This window comes from Tasmannia lanceolata, unplaced genomic scaffold, assembly GCF_043159265.1.
Source record: "Tasmannia lanceolata isolate RefF3 unplaced genomic scaffold, GAP_Taslan_0.1 ptg000008l, whole genome shotgun sequence".
Lineage (NCBI taxonomy): Eukaryota > Viridiplantae > Streptophyta > Magnoliopsida > Canellales > Winteraceae > Tasmannia > Tasmannia lanceolata.
This window is the reverse complement of record NW_027518685.1, coordinates 23203030-23221486: the sequence shown is the minus strand read 5'-3', so window position 1 is coordinate 23221486 and position 18457 is coordinate 23203030. Positions and strand designations below refer to the sequence as shown.

Here is an 18457-nt window from a genome sequence, read left to right as displayed (position 1 = left end):
TTTTTGCTCCCTTTTTTGCAAGGGCACCTGTGACTCTGTGAGTCTAGACTCCTCCTTATAAAATATAGAAGGGTAAAGTTGAAAAATTGGCTAAAAATGTGTTTAATATGTTTAAAACCGGTTCAAATCAATAAAATGCGTTTTATTAAAAAAAAAAAAATCCTTTTTAAAAGGCATTTTGCTAACTATGGTGGTAACTAATGCACTACTGACCCACATCAAACGAGACAGATGGACTCTTTTAGCCTTTTCCCATATCAAGACAATTGGGTCCCACCTCCAAATATGAGAAGAGAAGACCAATAATCAGGGTCTTATTGACAAAAAAATATCCTTCAGAGAAGAAATTTAATTAGGGTGGATTTTCATTAGGAAGTGATATTTTCACCCCCTTTTCGTCCTTGGGCCACACCCCTTCGAGTGTAAAAAGAGTAGTCCTAAATCCTAATTCCTAAATATTTCGTGAATCCGTGATTTCTAGGATTTGCTAAAAAAATTCTTTTTTTGTGCACTTCTCTTTCTTTCTTCATCTTCGTTTAAACATATTTTAGCCCCCTTTCTCCCAAGTGTATGAAATTGAGGAGGACAGATAGATGTCCATACTTCTTTTGAAACTCAATGGTATGCTCCTACTTTAAAACATCCACCATTTTTTCACACCCATTTCTGAAACTTCTTCCTTTTATGAATGGGTTTCTTTCTCTATTGTTTTTCATCTATGGTTTGTTTAGGTGAAGCTCTAACTAATCTTTTATGCCTATTCTCTGCATGTGGGCTATCTGATAATATAGTTTTTTTTTTCTTTTATTTTGCTAATGGGGTTATTTCATTCCTCCCCGATTAGCTTTTGGTTGTTCTTGAAGATTTGGGTGCTTGGCTCAGGCATGCAAACAAAACAAAACAAAAAAAAAAACTTATCCATGTAAATTTTATTTTATTTTTCTATAATGCTGTAAACCTAAATATGCAAGGTTTTATTTATTTATTTTTCCAGGTAGACGAACCCAACTAGTGTCAGGATTAGACTTAGTCAATTTGAGCCGGGTAGATTCTTTCACCTTCTTCATGAAAATTTTCTAATGGATTCATTAGCCGAACCCAACTAGTTTGGGACAAAGGCTTAGTTGAGTTGAGTTGATAGGTGAGAAAAATGGGCAAGGTTTAATGCAACCCTATCGAGATCTTAGGAAAACTCATGACTAAACTGTATAAAGACTCGAGTCGATTTAAGTTCTCTTGAAACCTATAAGAATTCAATTGAGAACTTGAATATTCCAATTGCATGGCCAGAACAAACGATTGGATAGTTCTTCGTCTCAAATGTTCTTCATATGCATTCATTTCAATGGACCCGAGTTATACCCTTTTGGATTTACTTCTTGCAGGCTAGCTTTGACTATTGTAGTTAGAGTTTGTTCTGCACCCTTTACTAGGGTTGGTTTTAACATTCCTTTTTATGTATGATTTGTGTGAAAGACTCCACTGATGTGGAAGTTCTAGAGCTTAGGACTGGCATTCTTCTTGCAGATCGGGATTCATTGGACTCTGATGTTGGAGGGTGATTCTGAGGTAGTTACCTAGTAGATTAGTGGCATAAGTAGTCAATAGGGAGGAGACAAACATTTGATTTACCTAGAATTTACCTCGTAGAATAGTGATAAGTAGTGTTTGGTTGCCAACCTCTCAGAGTAGTGAGAGGGGTGTCATTACCAATATATATATATATATATATAGAGAGAGAGAGAGAGAGAGAGAGAGAGAGAGAGAGCAACTTTCTTCAAGCTAAATTCCACCTTTTTTGAGAAATTTGGCCTAGAAGGTATAAGGAGGGGACATGGATTCCACATCACTAGACATGCAATAATTACCTATGAAACTTGCCTAGTAGTCTCCAAGGATTACAATGCTACATTGGCAACCAAACAAGAGATTTTGGTGATGTGGCATCCAAACGCAAAGCAAAACCCCAAAACTATCCCGGCTTTTGTGCAACCAAACACTATATTGGGTGAGAGTGAGAAGGGCTTCCCTTGGAGATTTGCCGATGCATTGGAGGTGCTTAATCAAATTGAGGTGCACACGGTCAACTTTCAACATACATACCGATGAGCAAATAGGGATGCGGATTTACTGGCCCACAGAGTATCTAGAGCATCCCTATTGGCTACTCCCTAGTTGTGCGGGATTTCATTCCTTTAGATGACTATGCCTAATTTGTTTCTTAGTCGTATTGGCTTGTTTGTTCTTGTTTTAACTTGTTTAGCTTGGTCGAGGCTTCTCTCGTTTTGGTTTTTAATATAGTTTGGCTTCATCTTTAAAAAAGCACCAAATATTTGAGTTATAGAGCCTTTTGTTTTTGGTTTATTAGGTATATCTGGGTGCTGAAGCCAAAATCCGGTTCACGGGTTGATGATGGGTAGAGCTCCAACCTGTACTCTTCCCGTGCTCAAAGAACACGCGTTAGGGATCCTGGAATTTGGACTCCGGGAGACCACTCCGACGCTCAAGTCAGAAATCACGCACACAGGAGATTTAAGCAATAAGAGAACTGGAAAGCTAGAAGCTGTTGTGGATGATTCAAGATGCGTACCTGTTGAGCGTGGGGGTCTTTTTATAGAGGAGGTGTCCAATGCAGTTTAGAAGACTTGCCTTAGTGGGAGTCTTTCCTTACTGGCCGACTTCCCTTGGAGTTAGTTTCCATACTTATCTTGATAGGTGCCAGGTTTCCTCATGGGAACTGGTTTCTATATTGGTCTACCGACCTTATATGGGGATAGCCGTGCTTAGCTTTCCCTTTGGAGTGCTTTCATGTTTAGGCGGTATTACTAATCTGGAGAGATGGATAATCCCACTTGCCCTCATACTCTAGAAGGCAAGTTTGGTTTCCCATTTTAACTAAGTGCCCCATGCCATTTGTTTATGGGGTGTGCAGATTTTACCCGTAATACTGGGTTTATCAATGGATAGGGTTTTAGGTCATGGTTTGGACTTTGGAGCTTTACACAAGTGAGTGACTGTAGGAATCAATGTCAATGGGATAAATTATTTGTATCATACAGGTATTATCTTATGTTCTTGGCAATTGAGTTGATTTTTTGTCTTTATATATATTTCTTACATAATTATTTTCATATCTATTTTCTACAATTTTGTAGAACCCTGAAATTCTGTCATTAAGAGACCTTTTCAATATGGAGTTGCCAAATTTGATAGGAATCATGTTTTTGACAGAGAGGAGTAATGTGATGTCTTATTTATGCACATTTAATTCCTTTTGTGTTGTCCTTTCTTTATAATTAAGAATATAAATGGCGCATTTGTCACTTTTTATTTCATGTAAGTTCTAACTGTTTATATGTTTCTTCCACTAGTTCGATGTTTGGTTTCATTCTCGAATCCCTCATTTCAAAGTTCTAGACACTTTGCAATTATGTTTTTTCTCCTTAGAATGATCTTAAAGCAAACCCAAGATTTCGTTGATTATCAAACTTTTTTTTGCTTGACCCTCTTGTATTGGTGGTATTATTTTTTGAAATATGATGAGTAGGAAAGTTTGGCTTGTGGAATGCTTATTATATGCTAAAAACTCCAATTTTTTCTTCTATAGTTTTCTTTCTTTTCTTTTTTTTTTTGAAATGGCAAGATGAATTCATTAAAAAGGAAGGGGACCGAGGTGGGCCTCAACCAAAATTACAAGAAAATAAAACAACAATAACAAGTTTTCTTTCTTTCTGATCCTTCATCAATCTTCACTGCCATTTTTTCCATGGCACATCCCATTTTGGCCTTAAAAAAAATTCATCTGTTACCTGATTTGAATTCACCAGCTTTCCTCGTTTTTCTCATTCTTGTCCAGTATTTCATCTCTTCTCATCTTCGCATTCTTGACCAATTTTTGTATCATGCCAAACCCACACCCCTTCTTTGACCTTAATGAAGTGCAGCTTCTCACCTATTTGGAATCCATGTTTTATTAGAAATTTTTACTTGTCTAATAAAGAATCTTCGTGTTTGTTTATGTCAGAAGACTCCACAGTTAAATTTTTCATACTATAAATTGCTTTCAAGGAAATGTTTTAGCAGTAATAAGGTGAACAAATATAATAGGTTCAGGGAAAGTGCTGTTCATTTAATCAGAGTATTCCATGTTATTAAATGATTTGCCAAAAATGATTATTAAATCTCAGGTTTTAGAAATCTCAGGAAAACCTGGATTTCTTACTTAAAATCCAGAATAATGGATTGTAAAATCCAGAATTTTATTGGCTATCATTTTAAAAAAAAAATCCAGAATTTTACACCGCTTTCAAACTAAAACCTGGATTCTAAAATCCACATATCCAAACAGCCCCTTAAAGTGAATGGATTTGATGCTTCAGACCCATCCAGCAATTCCTCCAATGACCTTGCGTGTAACATATCTTGTTCATTGGAGATGGTGTCCCCCATATCAATTTAATCAGAAGCTAACATTTTTTGAATCCTGGTGGTTGTTTCCCTTTATTTTGTACCACTCCATAAGTGTGTATATAGGAGATATGATGCATTTCACATGCATCTTTAATCTGGAAAAGATTTTCAGTTGTGATGTTAACCCGTCCAGTGCATTTTCTTCCTTATCACCTGATATTTTCATGCATATTTTGCAGACAGATCCTTCAGTTAAGAATCCCAATGTTGAGGCTGAACGCTGTGAAGTTACATCTGAAGAAAATAACGGCAGTGGTGCTTATATTGGTAAGTTCCTTAGAGATTCAATGAGCTCCACAGTCAATAGCCTTAATTATTAGCTTTGACTTATTTTGCTGATCACCACGATTTTAGTGCCATTATCAAATACCCAGAATACAAGAATCTTTTATTTTCCCCTAATATTTTTCCAGGAAACTGTTGTTCAGATCAATTTCTATCATCCAATAGTAGCATAAGTGGGGAGAGTAAAGAAGGAACTTGTGCATGCAGTACAATTTCAATGGGTTCGATCACATTTCCAGAGGAAGGCGAGATATTACCACTTACAGGAAAACCATACTTTGTGGTCATTCTTTCAAATGCAGCTGTCAAATCTCAGTTGGTAATCATTCCTTAATGCACATTGAGCACCCAACAGTTTCTCCTCTATATGCAGTTTTTTCCTAAACCAGTCCTGTGTATCAGTTGGTAATAATTATTTTCTATATAACGTTAGTAGTGAGACCTTGCAATTTGGATCATACATAGGGTGTGCCCAAAAAATAAACTCCATAGGATCAAAACCCTTCGATTTGTGGAGGTCCATATAAACCTCCACAAATCGAAGGGTTAGGATGATCCTATGGAGCTGATTTTTTGGGCACACCCTCTATCTATGATCCAAATCATCAAATGAATTGTTTGCATCACCCAAACAACGTGGGCCCCACTCTGCTTCTGGTCGACAGACCAGATAAATTATCTGGTCGATCGATCCAAATCATCATCATCATCATTGTTTCCCGATTTTGAGGTTTTACCCTGCAATTCATTTATACTTCAAGTAGTTTTTTATTTATTTCATTCTGATTTTGAGGTTTTTCTCTCCAACTATTTACAGCTGTCTAGACTTGTAAGTTGAATGGGTTTGAGTTTGAGGATACTGCTTTGGTTTCAATTCATGTATTATATCTCTACATTTAAGTAATTCAATCTGCAATTTAGATGCTACCTTTGGTTTTCTATATGCTCGACCTCTGTTTCGGTCTGACCAAGATGCTCTCCACTTTTTTTCCCTTTCATTATAGTCGATCCCACTCAGGTTCGTTCGTCTGCTTCCATCAGCTTCAATTCGGGTGGTTCTTCACTGCCGAAACAAGAAGTGGGAGACGCTTTATTCCGGTGATAAATCCTTTAAACGATTCGATCCCAGTTGGAGAAGATTCGTTATTGACAATAAGTTGAAGGTCGGCGATGCTTGTGTTTTTGAGCTCATGGACAGTAAGAATTTTGAGTTTAGAGTGCAGATTCTCGATGGGGAGGTCCCACATGATCTTCTTACTGACGGAGAGAATGAAGCTGCTCCGATTATAATTGAATAGCGATATAGCCGTAGAAATTGCTGTTAACAGATGGGTTTTGAGTTCGTTATATCAGTTATTCTCTGGACAATAAGTTCAGTTAAAACCAAGACTTGGAAATGTCTAACATGTGGCTTTGATGCTTGTATTTACTGTAGTGTGGTTAGAGAATACTGTTTTACTAGTTTCAAGCTGAATTTTGATGGACAGTTAAATTAAACATAGACCCAGGGCCAAGCCCAGGCCCAGGCAGGGCCAGCTTAAGTTAGGTTCAGTATCTTTATCTAGCCCATCTCTCCAGGCCTTGGTTTTTTCATACTATGGCAAATGATATTTCCACCCCCTCTTATTTGTCTTTTCTAAGTTACTTCATTTTCAAGCCTTTGGGTTTTTTTTTTTTTTTCTGTTAGGATTTAACTAGAAATATGTCGTTTTGGGGCTTTGCATTTATTATAGGAAATTGGGATTGAAGATTGAAGCACAACATGAGCGTTTCTTTTGCATTTCATACCAACACAAGTAAAGTAATACCTTACTTTTCTGAGTAGAAGAAACAACCCTTATGATTCCACTGACTTTAGAAGAAAACTAACCAATGCTCTGTTTCTTTCCACATAAAATGGGCGTAAAACTTGTTTTATGCTCATTTTACATCAAAAGAAATGGAACCCAAGAGAAAAGTCTGGTCGTGGGTTGCTAAGGGAGTACAACATTTCAAAAAAAAAAAAGTTGTAAATCATGTTTCATCTTCAGGTAAATAAGGGTCATTCATCTCACAGGAAAGATAATCCCATCCTCAATTTTAAAAAATTTCTATTGAGATGTTCCCTGCAAATTTGGATCGTTTCTTTTTGGGAAATGATATCCCCCCACCCCTCCCTCTTAACGGTTTCTGTGAGAATGGTTCACTACTGCTTGAGGATAAATTCACTCCCTTTAACGTTTATCTTTGCCATTAAAACTTAATGAATAACGTTGGGGGGTGGAGTGGGGGGGGGGGGGGGGGGGGGGGGGGTAATATCATTCCCCGTTCTTTTTAATCAATGGTCCTAGCGATTAGATTCACATACCAAGTGTTTGGTGAGGGAAAGCAACCAAGAAATCAATCACTAGCAAACCTCAGGCCGTCGATTTAGCGTTGGATACAAAAAGGGGGCGAGGCACCCATTTGTTTTTTTTTTTCATTTTTCAATAAATGGTTCAAATCATTTTATTGATATGAGTGTTCTATATCAGATAAATTGCCAACTATCCTAAGGTGCTGCTAAATGGAAGGATCTTATCAACGTCCATGAATGATAAATCATAGGTCGAACTGCAGAATCGGAAAAATTAGGTGCTATCATAATACATACAATCAATTTTCTCAAAAGTTGATTAATGTTCAGCCCTCTCAATATTTTATCATCGAAAATCATTTATTTTATACATATCGTTATGCCATATTTAATGATTTAATCTTGTAAAGCTTTAGAAGGATTAGCATTTGATTACAAGAGAATTGGACAGTAGATTACCATTGAAATAACCAATTTAGAAACTAATAATTCCAATCTAGAAAACATCAGTAAGGACATTAGAAGTTCAACATCATATCTTTAGACATGCATGTAAAACTTAGCAACATCATAAGCAGCCTAGATTTCCAAAAAAATTCCAACTTAGCCCACCAACCCAAAAATGACATACAGAATTCATGTATGATAGAGGTCAAAGATTTCGTCGGCTCAACTGCCACACGAACTGATCTACGGCCACCATTGCACGAGATGCTGAACCAATTGAACCTTCATACCTGTATATTGATAAACAAATTCGAAACATAAAATCAATCCATGTAACATACCATGCATCAAGTTCTGTATGGCAGTCCATGTTTGGTTCTAACATAAGCCAGTTTAGAAAAAACAAATCTTCCTAGTCAAATATAATTTTGTTCTTACATTGCAACCAAAAGAAATGCCGTAGTCTGCATGACTATCACACCTTCACCAGCAGGTTTTGATGTATTCACACACCTTGCACAGAACCAGTTCTCATGGATTGATGTCACCAAATCTGTGATCAAATACCATCAATCAAAGTCGAAGATCAATAAAATCACCCAAATTATGAGCAAAATCTTGGTGAGAAAAAGACTCTCCAACTAGGGAAGGCTTGCAAATACCACTATCTCACTTTCCAAACATACAAATAGAATGATTTTCACCACCACCCTGATTTCCAAGAATGGCAAGAGTGAAATTGGTTTTTTTCTTTTCAGTTGACACTAATCACTGTTTCAGCATTTAAAATTTTACAGTGAAGGTACCAGTGCTCCAAATCTTAGATCTGGCCAAGCAAAGTTATTTATTGTTTAATTCGCAAGCTACCAGCTATGTCACAAATATCATTCTCGGGAATTTCTCGGAAAGGGAAAATCTCGGAATATATTAATTTTTTTTTTTTTTTTGGGTTTATATCGGGAAAGGCCAGGATAATACCATTCAAAATCTGGGGATAAATATATAAAATTTAAGAAAAAATAAAATAAAAATATTGTATAAATATCGGGATAATACCATTCAAAAATAAATAAATACCAGGATAATACCAGCTATGTCACAAATATCATTCTCGGGAATTTCTCAGCAAGGGAAAATCTAGGGATATATTATTATTTTTTCGGGTTTATATTAGAAAAAATGATAAAATAAAAATATTTAAAAATATATATAAATATATAAATTTAAGAATAAAATAAAATAAAAATATTGTATAAATATCGGGATAACACCATTCAAAAAAAAAACATCAGGATAATATCGTGATAAAAATGAAAATATTGCTATATTTTTAAAATCTTGGGATTATTTCAGGATTTTGTCGTTTTATAAAAATGTCGCGATAAAAACACGATATTTTGAAAATATTGGAGATATTTATGACATAGGCTACCAGGCACTGGATCCAGTGAGAATTGCAACCAAATGAAGTAGGACTCACATTCACTTGGCCCAATGAAGAAGTACTCTGTATGGAGATTGTTCCGTCTAACAAAGTCAATAAAAGGGTACAACTCGGCGGGCTTTACCTTTATACCTTCTTGCTCTGCTCTGCCAAAACAAATGAACAAGTTGCAATTTTTCCTTGGTTATTTGTGGAAAATAGGTTTTCAGCATCGGTCAAACAGAAGTCACAAATTATACACAGCAAAAGAATGCAAAAATAAAACAGATTTTAGCTCATTAAACTCGTTGAATAAAGGGAAACCAAGATATGCACAGTAGCCATCACAGATGGGCCATATCCAAAAGACCCTGACATCAGACAATCCACTTCTATGATAGTGGATGTTCAGAAAAAATGGACAGTTTAATTACATAAAAACAAAACACCCATACATTGGATAATCCCACTAGTGGCTACATTACAAATAAACAGTTAAGAAGAATGTAGCTAATGGTCCAGAGTCAAAGGAAATCCCTACTAATCCTTGCAAACTTTGAATTTGATGGAAGAATATGTTCATGGAGAGATTTGTAGCATATTTTATGTTCTTAAACCCTTCATAGACAGCATGTACCCAAAAGACCATTACATTAGACAACCCATTAGAGGATGCCCTGCAAATGAATGGCTAAAAAGCTTATAGCCAATGGTCCTTAGTCATAGGTAAAAAGTCTACTAATCCTAGCTTCTTCTAAATTTGACGGAAAAAACAAATGGAGCAGATTTTCCAAGCATGGTTCGTCCACCTAACCCATCATTAATAGGTAAAACCTAAAAGACCCTGCCATTCAAATGCCATTAGTCCTGCAAATGGATACTTAAAAAACAAACATAGCAGATGATCCGCAGTAAAAGGGAAAAGTCTACTCGCCCCGGCATCCTCTGACATTGAAGGAGGACTCTAATGGTTCATCAGATGAAATCATTGTGTGAAAAATTCCCAAAAGATCTTTACATTAATAAATTTCATTATTGGATGTCCTACAAATGGATAGTTAAATAAAATAAAGCCAATGAACCACAATGAAAAAAGAGGTCTACTTATCCAAACATTCTCCATCTCCATCATTGATGGAGGAGGACTCAAAACATTTCAACCATTAATCCATCATGTATGGAATATTCCCAAAAGACACATACATTGGTCAATCACATTAAAGGATGTCCTAAAAATGAACGAGCAAAAACATTTTGGCAAATGATCCAAGGTCAAAAGAGAAAGTCAACTCATACTAACATCCTCTCACTTTAGACTTGTATGGCTTTTGCACACAACTCATAATGGTTGAACCTTCCCAAAAGAGCATTTACATTCAAAAATTAGATTGGTGGATCCGTAGAGATACGTTATATTAACGTTACAAACATAATATTTTTCATTTATTTCTACTTGGTATACTTTCCTCTTATTTCTTCTAATTGATACATTTCTTCTTAACGTTTTCCTACCAAAAGCTTATATTGTTTTGTCTGACATGGCGGTTTTGGGGTTTGTTGATATATTATTCAATAATGAACCCTAGTCTCCTGGTCTTCACTAAGATATTCATCTCAAGTGAGGAAAATATCTGTTTGATGTCCCTGATGATTTAGAAAACAACATTTCTTTTATGGCATAGTTTTGGTTTGAGATGCTATACTTATTTCTTTTATAGCTTGTTATCTGAAATTGATCCATTGCTATTCATTCATGTCAAACTTTCTTTCCTTTTGAAGAAAAGATGTACTTGTTGCAATTGATTGGGAAATTGGATTGATTATCATTATTGGATAATATATCAACAAACCCCAAAACCGCCATGTCAGATAAAACAATATAAGCTTTTGGTAGGAAAACGTTAAGAAGAAATGTATCAATTAGAAGAAATAAGCAGTTAAGTATACCAAGTAGAAATAAATGAAAAATATTATGTTTGTAACGTTAATATAACGTATCTCTACGGATCCACCAATCTAATTTTTGAATGTAAATGCTCTTTTGGGAAGGTTCAACCATTATGAGTTGTGTGCAAAAGAACAAATTAAGCAGTTAAAGCTCAATGTTTTGGCAAAAGTTAAACACGGAGCATGGCTTGCTGAGAATATTGTTTGCCGGTGGAAAATTGAAAAATCATAATGGTGAAATACACACACACACACACACACACACACACACACACACACACACACACACACACATATGGAACCAATTAATTGGAAATATTAATAAAAAATTAACATATAGAAAAAAGAAAAAAAACAGCACTGGTCGGCCCCATTTGGGAGGGCCCACCCAAAGCATACGACGTCATGTGGTTGGGCTTCTTGGGCCCTGTTGTACAGCGGCCATCAGCAATTGATGCATTGCAAAGAGTCCATAGATCATTCCCCAAGTATTAAATGTAGAAGACTAGAATCCTCTACGGCATGGTACCCAAGATTACAGATGACAAAACACTATGACATGCAATCGAGATATAAAGTCTACATGCTTATGTGTAGTCAATTTCTTACATGACAGACAAAAGACGGGAAGGTCCGCATGGGTCATAGTTAAGTAGCAAAGCTGCCTTCAATGGCTCACCTACAAGGTTAGAGGCCTTATTATTAATTGTTCATAGAAGACAAAAAAGGAAACACTAGACAAGCTCCAACTTTTCTTACCAGACGAACCAATGTAACTAGAAGCCCACTTCTCCCAGATTCTTTGAGCAAAAGCCCAATCCATCATAACCGATCAATAGTTGCACAGTTTTCAATCCTATGATGTATAGAAAACATAAAAATTCAAACAGCTCAACATAAATTCAGATGAAAAAACTTAAATAGTAATACCTAAACCTTTTTTATTAATACAAAGTAAGTCATTAAAAGTAGAAAGCCATGCAACACAAGAAGGAAGTAGTCGAAAACAAAAAGAAAAGTTTAGTCCAAATAATGAAGAGTTTGCTGTTCAACGCCCCTTGCTGGCTAAAATCAACCATGAGATTTAGTTTCCAATGAATAAGAAACACCAAAAAAAACAAAAGAACTAAGTCTAAGAAATAGAGGGTAAAGCCAATCTGTGAAGTTCATCCCATCTTAGATGCAACCTCATGTCAGTCCTTACGTGCCTAAGGGGATTCATCAAGTAAATAGTGAGGAATCTCATTTCTGCAGTCCCATATATGCAAAAATGGTCTAGATTATGCAATAAAAGATCTAGGTTGTCAAGGTTGCTGTTTTGTTTAGACATGGTGGGAGTTTATTGAATTAACTATGCTCTTGCTTATCAAGCTTTTACACAGTGATAAATTTTGGTTAAAATTCAAACAATCACGAATTACTTGAAACTTTCTCTAAATTATTAGTAAATAATTTAAATTCTCAACTTTTGAACTTTTTCATGAAAGTCTGAGAAAAAATATCATTAAACCTTTTTAATAATCAGTAATTATTTTTTGAAAAGATAACCAGTAAATAATTCATCAATAATTTTTAAATTTTTCAATAACTCATGGATTTTGACGATCTTGTACGAAATTGGTGGGCAGTCATCTGGGACCGGGCAATCAGAACCAAACCAAAACCAAAATGGGTACCACCACCACCGGGATGGGTAAAATTTAATTTTAATGGGTGCTCACTAGGTAATCCGGGGAAAGCGGATATTGGAGGGGTCTTCAGGAATTCCGATTCCTCGACAATTGCTACATTCTCTGGGCCGGCGGGTATCTGCGATGCAAATGAGGCGGAAGTCAGAGCCCTTCTATTTGGTTTGCGGTGGGCACTCGTGAATAATTAAAGTCCATTGATTATTGAAGGGGATTCTACTAATGCAGTGGGTTGGGCATCTGGTTCCTCGAAGGGACCCTGGAAGCTACAGGACCAAGTGGCTGAAATACTGAACCTAATGTGTCTGCTGTCACCGAGAATTGAACATCGAAGACGATCAACGAATGAGGTGGCAGACATTTTGGCGAAGGCTGGAGCTCAACGGGATGAAATGGAAGTAATAGCCTCCCTGTAATATGTAATGGAAGAATTCAAGCATTGTGGCTAATGTAAACTTTTTCAATATATTTTCCCTGTACCGCCCTAGGTATGCCTAGGGATTCCTGATTAATTATAATAGCACGCTGGGTCTACTGGTCCCGACTGCTAAACCATTATTAATAGAATATGTCGCTTTTCAAAAAAAAAAAAAAAAAAAAACTCATGGATTTTAATGGTTCCTAGTAGGTTTTACATCGTAATTCTGAAGCCTTACTCTTTCATTATTCATCTTTCTACTAGATTTCTGTGTGATCTTAGCCAGGGAGCAGCCCTCTGCAAACATATCATCAAACAGCTCGAACGCCCTGCCTATCTGGTTGTCTTAACTCTTATACAGGCCATCAATCAAGCAATTGTAGGTGACGACATTAAGAAGAAAACCATTAAAAATTAAAACTCCAAACAAATGGTTGGCTTCCCATAACCTCCTCCAAATGAACTTGCGACACCCAGTCTGGAGACAGTATTTGCAAAAAAACCCAACCAAGATTGTGTGCGGGCATATAAACAAGTATTTCCATCTGATACAACAAGAACATCGCCTTCTTGAAACAACCCACCCTGCAAAGAGTGGAAATGATCGTAATGCAAGCTACAATATATGGCTTAAAGTGGAATTTGTTCATCCGATAGAATGTTAACAATGCCTCCTTTCACTAGACCCTCTTCTCCAAGCCATTTTAGAACACATGTCAAGGTTGCAGTGCTCACAAACCCCTTGTCTCTCTTTTCCATTTCACAGAGGAATTGCCGAGTCATCTTAAGACAATTTACCTTTGCTAACACTCATGTCATCTCCCCACAAGTGGTCTCGTTGTGATCAAATCCACATTGGGCTTCTACCCAATAATAGATCTCCAAGGCTTTGTCTACTATTTTTTTGAATGGTAAATAACTTTCATTAAAACCAAGAGGAAGACCGAGATGGTCAACCCGAGCTAACAATAGAGAGAAAACCTATCAAGGAGGAAGGAAATCGAACATATCCAACCCCGGCTTATCTACACCTCCCTTAGTTAGTCTATCCGCTATAGTATCGGCGGATCTCCTGATGTGCTTGAAAATGATTGACGAGCCTTCCACTCGATCTTGGATTTCCTCAAAAAAGTGAGCAAATCTCCAAGGAGGAACGATAGAACCTCTAAGCCATCTAATGACGCTAAGAGAGTCTTCCTCAACCACCACCCGGTCTAAACAATCTTTTTCAATGAATCTTATTCCCTGGGGTACTACTTGAACCTCCGCCATGCTAGAATATGCAACCCCAATAGGCCCTGAATAGGCCCACATGACATCACCCCTTGAGTCCCTTAGCACCCCCCAATACTCACTGGTCCTGGATTCCCTCTACAGGATCCATCAAAATTCAACTTTAAAAAGCCATGGGCTGGAGGCTCCCAATCTTGAGTGATCACAGAGCATTGTTCTACGCTATTGCAAATCTCCTTCCAACCATCCCATAGGTCATAGGCAGATACAAACCTAAAGGAGGGGAGGACCCTCGCGCAAGATATAGATAGTGCAATCACTTTTATGAACAAAAAGAAGGGGATTTCAGACGTCCGTCAAAAACTCTAGAATTCCTCTCTTTCCATAGCACCCAGAAGGTAGCTAAAAGAGAAACATTCCAAAAACCTCTACCTTTTTTCTTCCATGGGACCGTCTATCACTCCAAGAGTTCTGAAAGCTATGAGGGGGAGACCCAATTCATTCCAAACCTGCTAAGAATTCTACTCCTTCCAAACCTGCTGAGAATTCTACTCCACACTTCCCTTGCTACTTTGCAATAGATTAAAATATGATCAACTGATTCTCCCACCGCTATGAACAAAGCGCAATGGTCTACTATTAGCATCTCTCTCTTCCACAAGAAGTCTAGAGTCTAGATCCAACCACGAATGGCAGCCCAACCAAACGTACAAACTCTTGGGGGAGCTTCGATCTTCCACACTCTAGCTTCTCTAGAGGACACATGGAAGGTAGAATTAAGTAGTCTTTTGTTTCACTTCCTGCAATTCCCTTTTGGACGTTAGATCTTTATAAATAAACATACTTTGTCTTCCAAAGCTCATCCACGATTTGAACTAACTGAAATGGTCCTTTCCTCGCCGCTTGCCAGTTTCTGGTGGTATGTTATCAGCTTATAGAATTTAGCCATCCTTTTTTTCATATCCTTTGATTGGGTACACAAGCTGATGGTAGAAGGATTTGAGTCATTTGACAGTAAACACCCCAGTAGAGTCCCAGATCCAAATTCTTTCGTCCACCCCTGACATATCTTGATGTAGCACCGTTCTAATGTCTCTAGAAACCTCGTCACCGACACTAATTCTCTATCAAAGAAGTTTCTTCCATATAACCGCTTCCATAGCACCTTGTCCCCACTCCGGTCAAAACAATCACTCACCATAGCCTTCTTATGCGCTGCAACTGTAAATAGATCAGGGAAAAGGTCCTTTAAAGGAACCGAGGAGCACCAACTCTCACTCCAGAAACTTATACGGTCCCCAAAGTATACTCTAAATCTAATTCCTTCTTTGAATCTATGACTCATTCGCATGATGTGTTGCCAAACTGTTACCACAGGGTTTCTAAATCTACCTGACGAGTCCGAGTTAGCAGGAGCTGCTCCATATTTACTCTCAATCACCTTGGGCCATAATTGAGATTCCTCCTCCCCAAAGCTCCATAGCCATTTACCCAGGAGCATAATTGAGATTCCTTCTATGAATCTATTCTATTCGATTCACAATGCTCATAGGGCACTTGAACAACGACAACTAATAAATGAAGATGTTTGTCAACACCGACTTTATGAGTGTCACTCTGCCACCTCTTGATACTAGATTCATCTTCCAATGTCCAATCTTTTGTCAATTCGCTCCACAATGGGATCCCAACTTCTTTTCCTGGGTCTAACCGCTCCAAAGGGACAACCCCATGTATGCGGTTGGCAATTGATCCAATTGGCATCCCACTATTCCTGCTATGCCTTTAGATATATGGGGATCAATGTTTAAGACAAATAATTTGGATTTATGAAAGTTTGTTCTTTGGCCTGTGATTAGCTCATAACATCTAAGGATGGCTTTTAAGTTCATCACTTTCTCAACATGGGGGGAGCAAAAGAGAAGGCTCTGTCTACTCCTTGCTTAAAACTTGCAAATCTAGTGCACCTACTATACAAAGAAGCCAAAGCCAAAAACTTGCAAATGGAGAAAAATAGATGATGGGGTCTATAAATTGAACATGAATACTTCCTTGACAGATGCAACCGCAGCCAATGGCGCTATTATTCATGACTTCTATGGAAGCATCATAGTCATGTGCTCATCAAACGTTGAAAGAGAAGATATATATGCACTAGAGCTCAATGCTATATCCTTTTTGCAAAACAAAATCAGGTTGCAAATTTGTGGATAGAATCTGATTCAGAGGTGGCCGTGAAGATTATAAAAAAGGAAACACATTGTCAATGGACACAGTTGCAAAGATTGAAGACTCCCCGCAACACTTCGAGAACTGGAAAATTCGTGTGGAGAGAAGAAGCTAATGCGCCAGCAGATTTTCTTTCAAAAGTAGAGTGCCCTTGTAAAGGATTGAATATTCCAGTCTTTATAGTAAGTTGCTGAATAAAAAAAAGGGGTCCTCCATAGTGAGGGGAGGGAATATGTAAGAATGTAACTCATATTTCTTCTTCATTAATACATCTGTAGGGGTCCGCCAAACCACTGATTGCCCACAAAAAAAAAAGGGTTTTACCAACTAAATATAGTAAATTGCTGAATAACCAAATATGGTTGATTTACAAATGGGCGGCCCAGTGCACGAGGCTCACGCCATTGCGGAGGTCTGGGGAGGGCTAGATATACGCAGCCTTATCCCTGCTTTGCAGAGAGGCAGTTTCCGTGACTCAAACCCATGACCACCAGCTCACAATGGAGCAACCTTACCATTGTGCAAAGGCTCACCCTCTTGATTTACAAATGATGATTAAAAAAAGAAAAAAAATAGTACTCGAATATAAGAACGATTAGGAAGACGATCTTGCCCCGATGAATGAAAATGAACATGACACGGTACACAGTACACAGTACACAGTACACAGTACACAGGGGACTGGGTTGGTCCAGGTTTGATGCTCAAGCTCCAAATTCTTTTGCCGATTCAAATCTCAATACATGCCCAAGACAAAAGAAATTCCTAATATATAATCTAGTAACACAAATCTCTCTGCAGTCAAAAACCCAACATTCAAATATCCATGGAAATCAAAAGCCATTTGTAATCAGACCAATATGTCACTAAACAACAATCTCTCTAAAAACACAAAAGCCATATGGATGGATAACAAAAACAAATAATATGCCAAAAGAACCTTGGAAAGTCCTCATATGCCCAAACGCACATATATCCAACAGCCAACAACAACAGAATAGCATAAAAAAGACGCAGAAAAAGAAGAAATACCCCGCAATCTCAAATGTCCAGAAAAGACATGAACGTACCTTATGCAGGGAAGATATCGAAATACCCTTAAACCTACGCCAAAAGATTTCGAGAGAGGGAAAGGAGGGCGCCTTAATCTCGGATTGTGTGGGAAATCTCCACTCTTGTTACTTGTATATAACAGAATGGACACCACTGGTTAAAATCACGCAGGCTCGTGGTGAGCACAGAGCCAACTATTCTTTCGCCTTTTACTAACGAATACCGTGTGCTCGCCACTTCAGGAGAGGCATATACGCCTATTTTTGGAGAATTGGAGGGCTTTTTTCATCACCCAATGGTAGAAAGAGCCCTAACAAATCAATTTGATAGAAGATTTTTCTGAATGTGCACAAACTTTGAATCGGGTATTCCTTTGATTTTAGTTCTCTCTGAATACCCTAGATTCACGAGCCCAGCCCTACCCAAGATTGTTTCTCTTGGTCTGGTTTTTATTATTTAGGATACTGATTAATTTCTAAGTTCAATTTTAGCATAGGATAATGACTAATTTCAAAGATCAATTTAAGAAGGAAGTTATTTTTCTACGTCCAAAACCATGATCAACCCAATTAAAAAAATTATATCAATATGTTAGAAAATAATTTGCCATGTTATTCAAGAGATAGTTAAGAAAGTAATACTACACATATAAAGGGGGTTTAGTCGCACGGGATTTTAATGTGCGGACTTCTCCATATTGTCCATGACTCTTTGAGGACTTGGACTTTATTGTGCGGACACTTGGGATTTTGGGGACTCCAGCGGGGGCTTTTAGAGTCATCCGAACATTAAAATCACGAGTTAGTCATCAACAAATACTTGAATTTGAAGTCCTAGAGTTTTAATAATCAATTTTTACTATGATCTAAATTTCGGTCGAAATTTCGGTAATTTCTATAAAATACTAATCATGCGATTATCATTGCAAT

The 18457-nt window shown here is 37.4% G+C and overlaps 2 protein-coding genes and 1 non-coding gene across 4 annotated transcripts; 2 read left to right on the top strand and 1 right to left on the bottom strand.

Annotated features, from left to right (window-relative positions):
- The first annotated feature begins 401 nt into the window (after nucleotides 1-401).
- On the top strand, nucleotides 402-6371 carry LOC143883450 (B3 domain-containing protein Os04g0386900-like). Of its 2 annotated transcripts, none has more exons than XM_077386800.1 (4): nucleotides 402-621; nucleotides 4650-4737; nucleotides 4884-5074; nucleotides 5760-6371. In XM_077386800.1, the coding sequence occupies exons 1-4, from the start codon at nucleotides 619-621 to the stop codon at nucleotides 6051-6053; spliced, it is 576 nt and encodes a 191-aa protein (XP_077242915.1). In that variant the 5' UTR covers nucleotides 402-618; the 3' UTR covers nucleotides 6054-6371. The 2 variants fall into 2 exon arrangements, with proteins under 2 accessions (XP_077242915.1, XP_077242916.1); XM_077386801.1 differs by having other exon boundaries at nucleotides 405-621; nucleotides 4899-5074.
- A 1146-nt stretch (nucleotides 6372-7517) lies between these two features.
- LOC143883449 (Profilin family protein) lies at nucleotides 7518-18046 on the bottom strand. Its single transcript, XM_077386799.1, has 6 exons — nucleotides 17546-18046; nucleotides 11667-11763; nucleotides 11517-11586; nucleotides 9018-9127; nucleotides 7976-8090; nucleotides 7518-7827 (listed from the first exon to the last, which is right to left on the bottom strand). Exons 2-6 carry the CDS (start codon nucleotides 11731-11733, stop codon nucleotides 7743-7745), a joined length of 447 nt encoding a protein of 148 aa, XP_077242914.1. The 5' UTR covers nucleotides 11734-11763; nucleotides 17546-18046; the 3' UTR covers nucleotides 7518-7742.
- On the top strand, nucleotides 17698-17814 carry LOC143885646 (U5 spliceosomal RNA). Its single transcript, XR_013253524.1, has one exon. It is a non-coding gene; the product is annotated as a U5 spliceosomal RNA (small nuclear RNA).
- Nucleotides 18047-18457: the final 411 nt, after the last annotated feature.

Excerpts from the sequence above, each read along its gene's own strand:
- LOC143883450 (XM_077386800.1), top strand. Across the intron at positions 4,738-4,883 it reads CGGCAGTGGTGCTTATATTG|GAAACTGTTGTTCAGATCAA; the intron begins GTAAGTTCCTTA and ends ATATTTTTCCAG. Across the intron at positions 5,075-5,759 it reads CAGCTGTCAAATCTCAGTTG|TCGATCCCACTCAGGTTCGT; the intron begins GTAATCATTCCT and ends CTTTCATTATAG.
- LOC143883449 (XM_077386799.1), bottom strand. The coding sequence starts at position 11,733 with ATGATGGATTGGGCTTTTGCTCAAAGAATCTGGGAGAAGTGGGCTTCT. Across the intron at positions 11,587-11,666 it reads TAGTTACATTGGTTCGTCTG|GTGAGCCATTGAAGGCAGCT; the intron begins GTAAGAAAAGTT and ends CTAACCTTGTAG. Across the intron at positions 7,828-7,975 it reads GCATTTCTTTTGGTTGCAAT|GTATGAAGGTTCAATTGGTT; the intron begins GTAAGAACAAAA and ends ATCAATATACAG.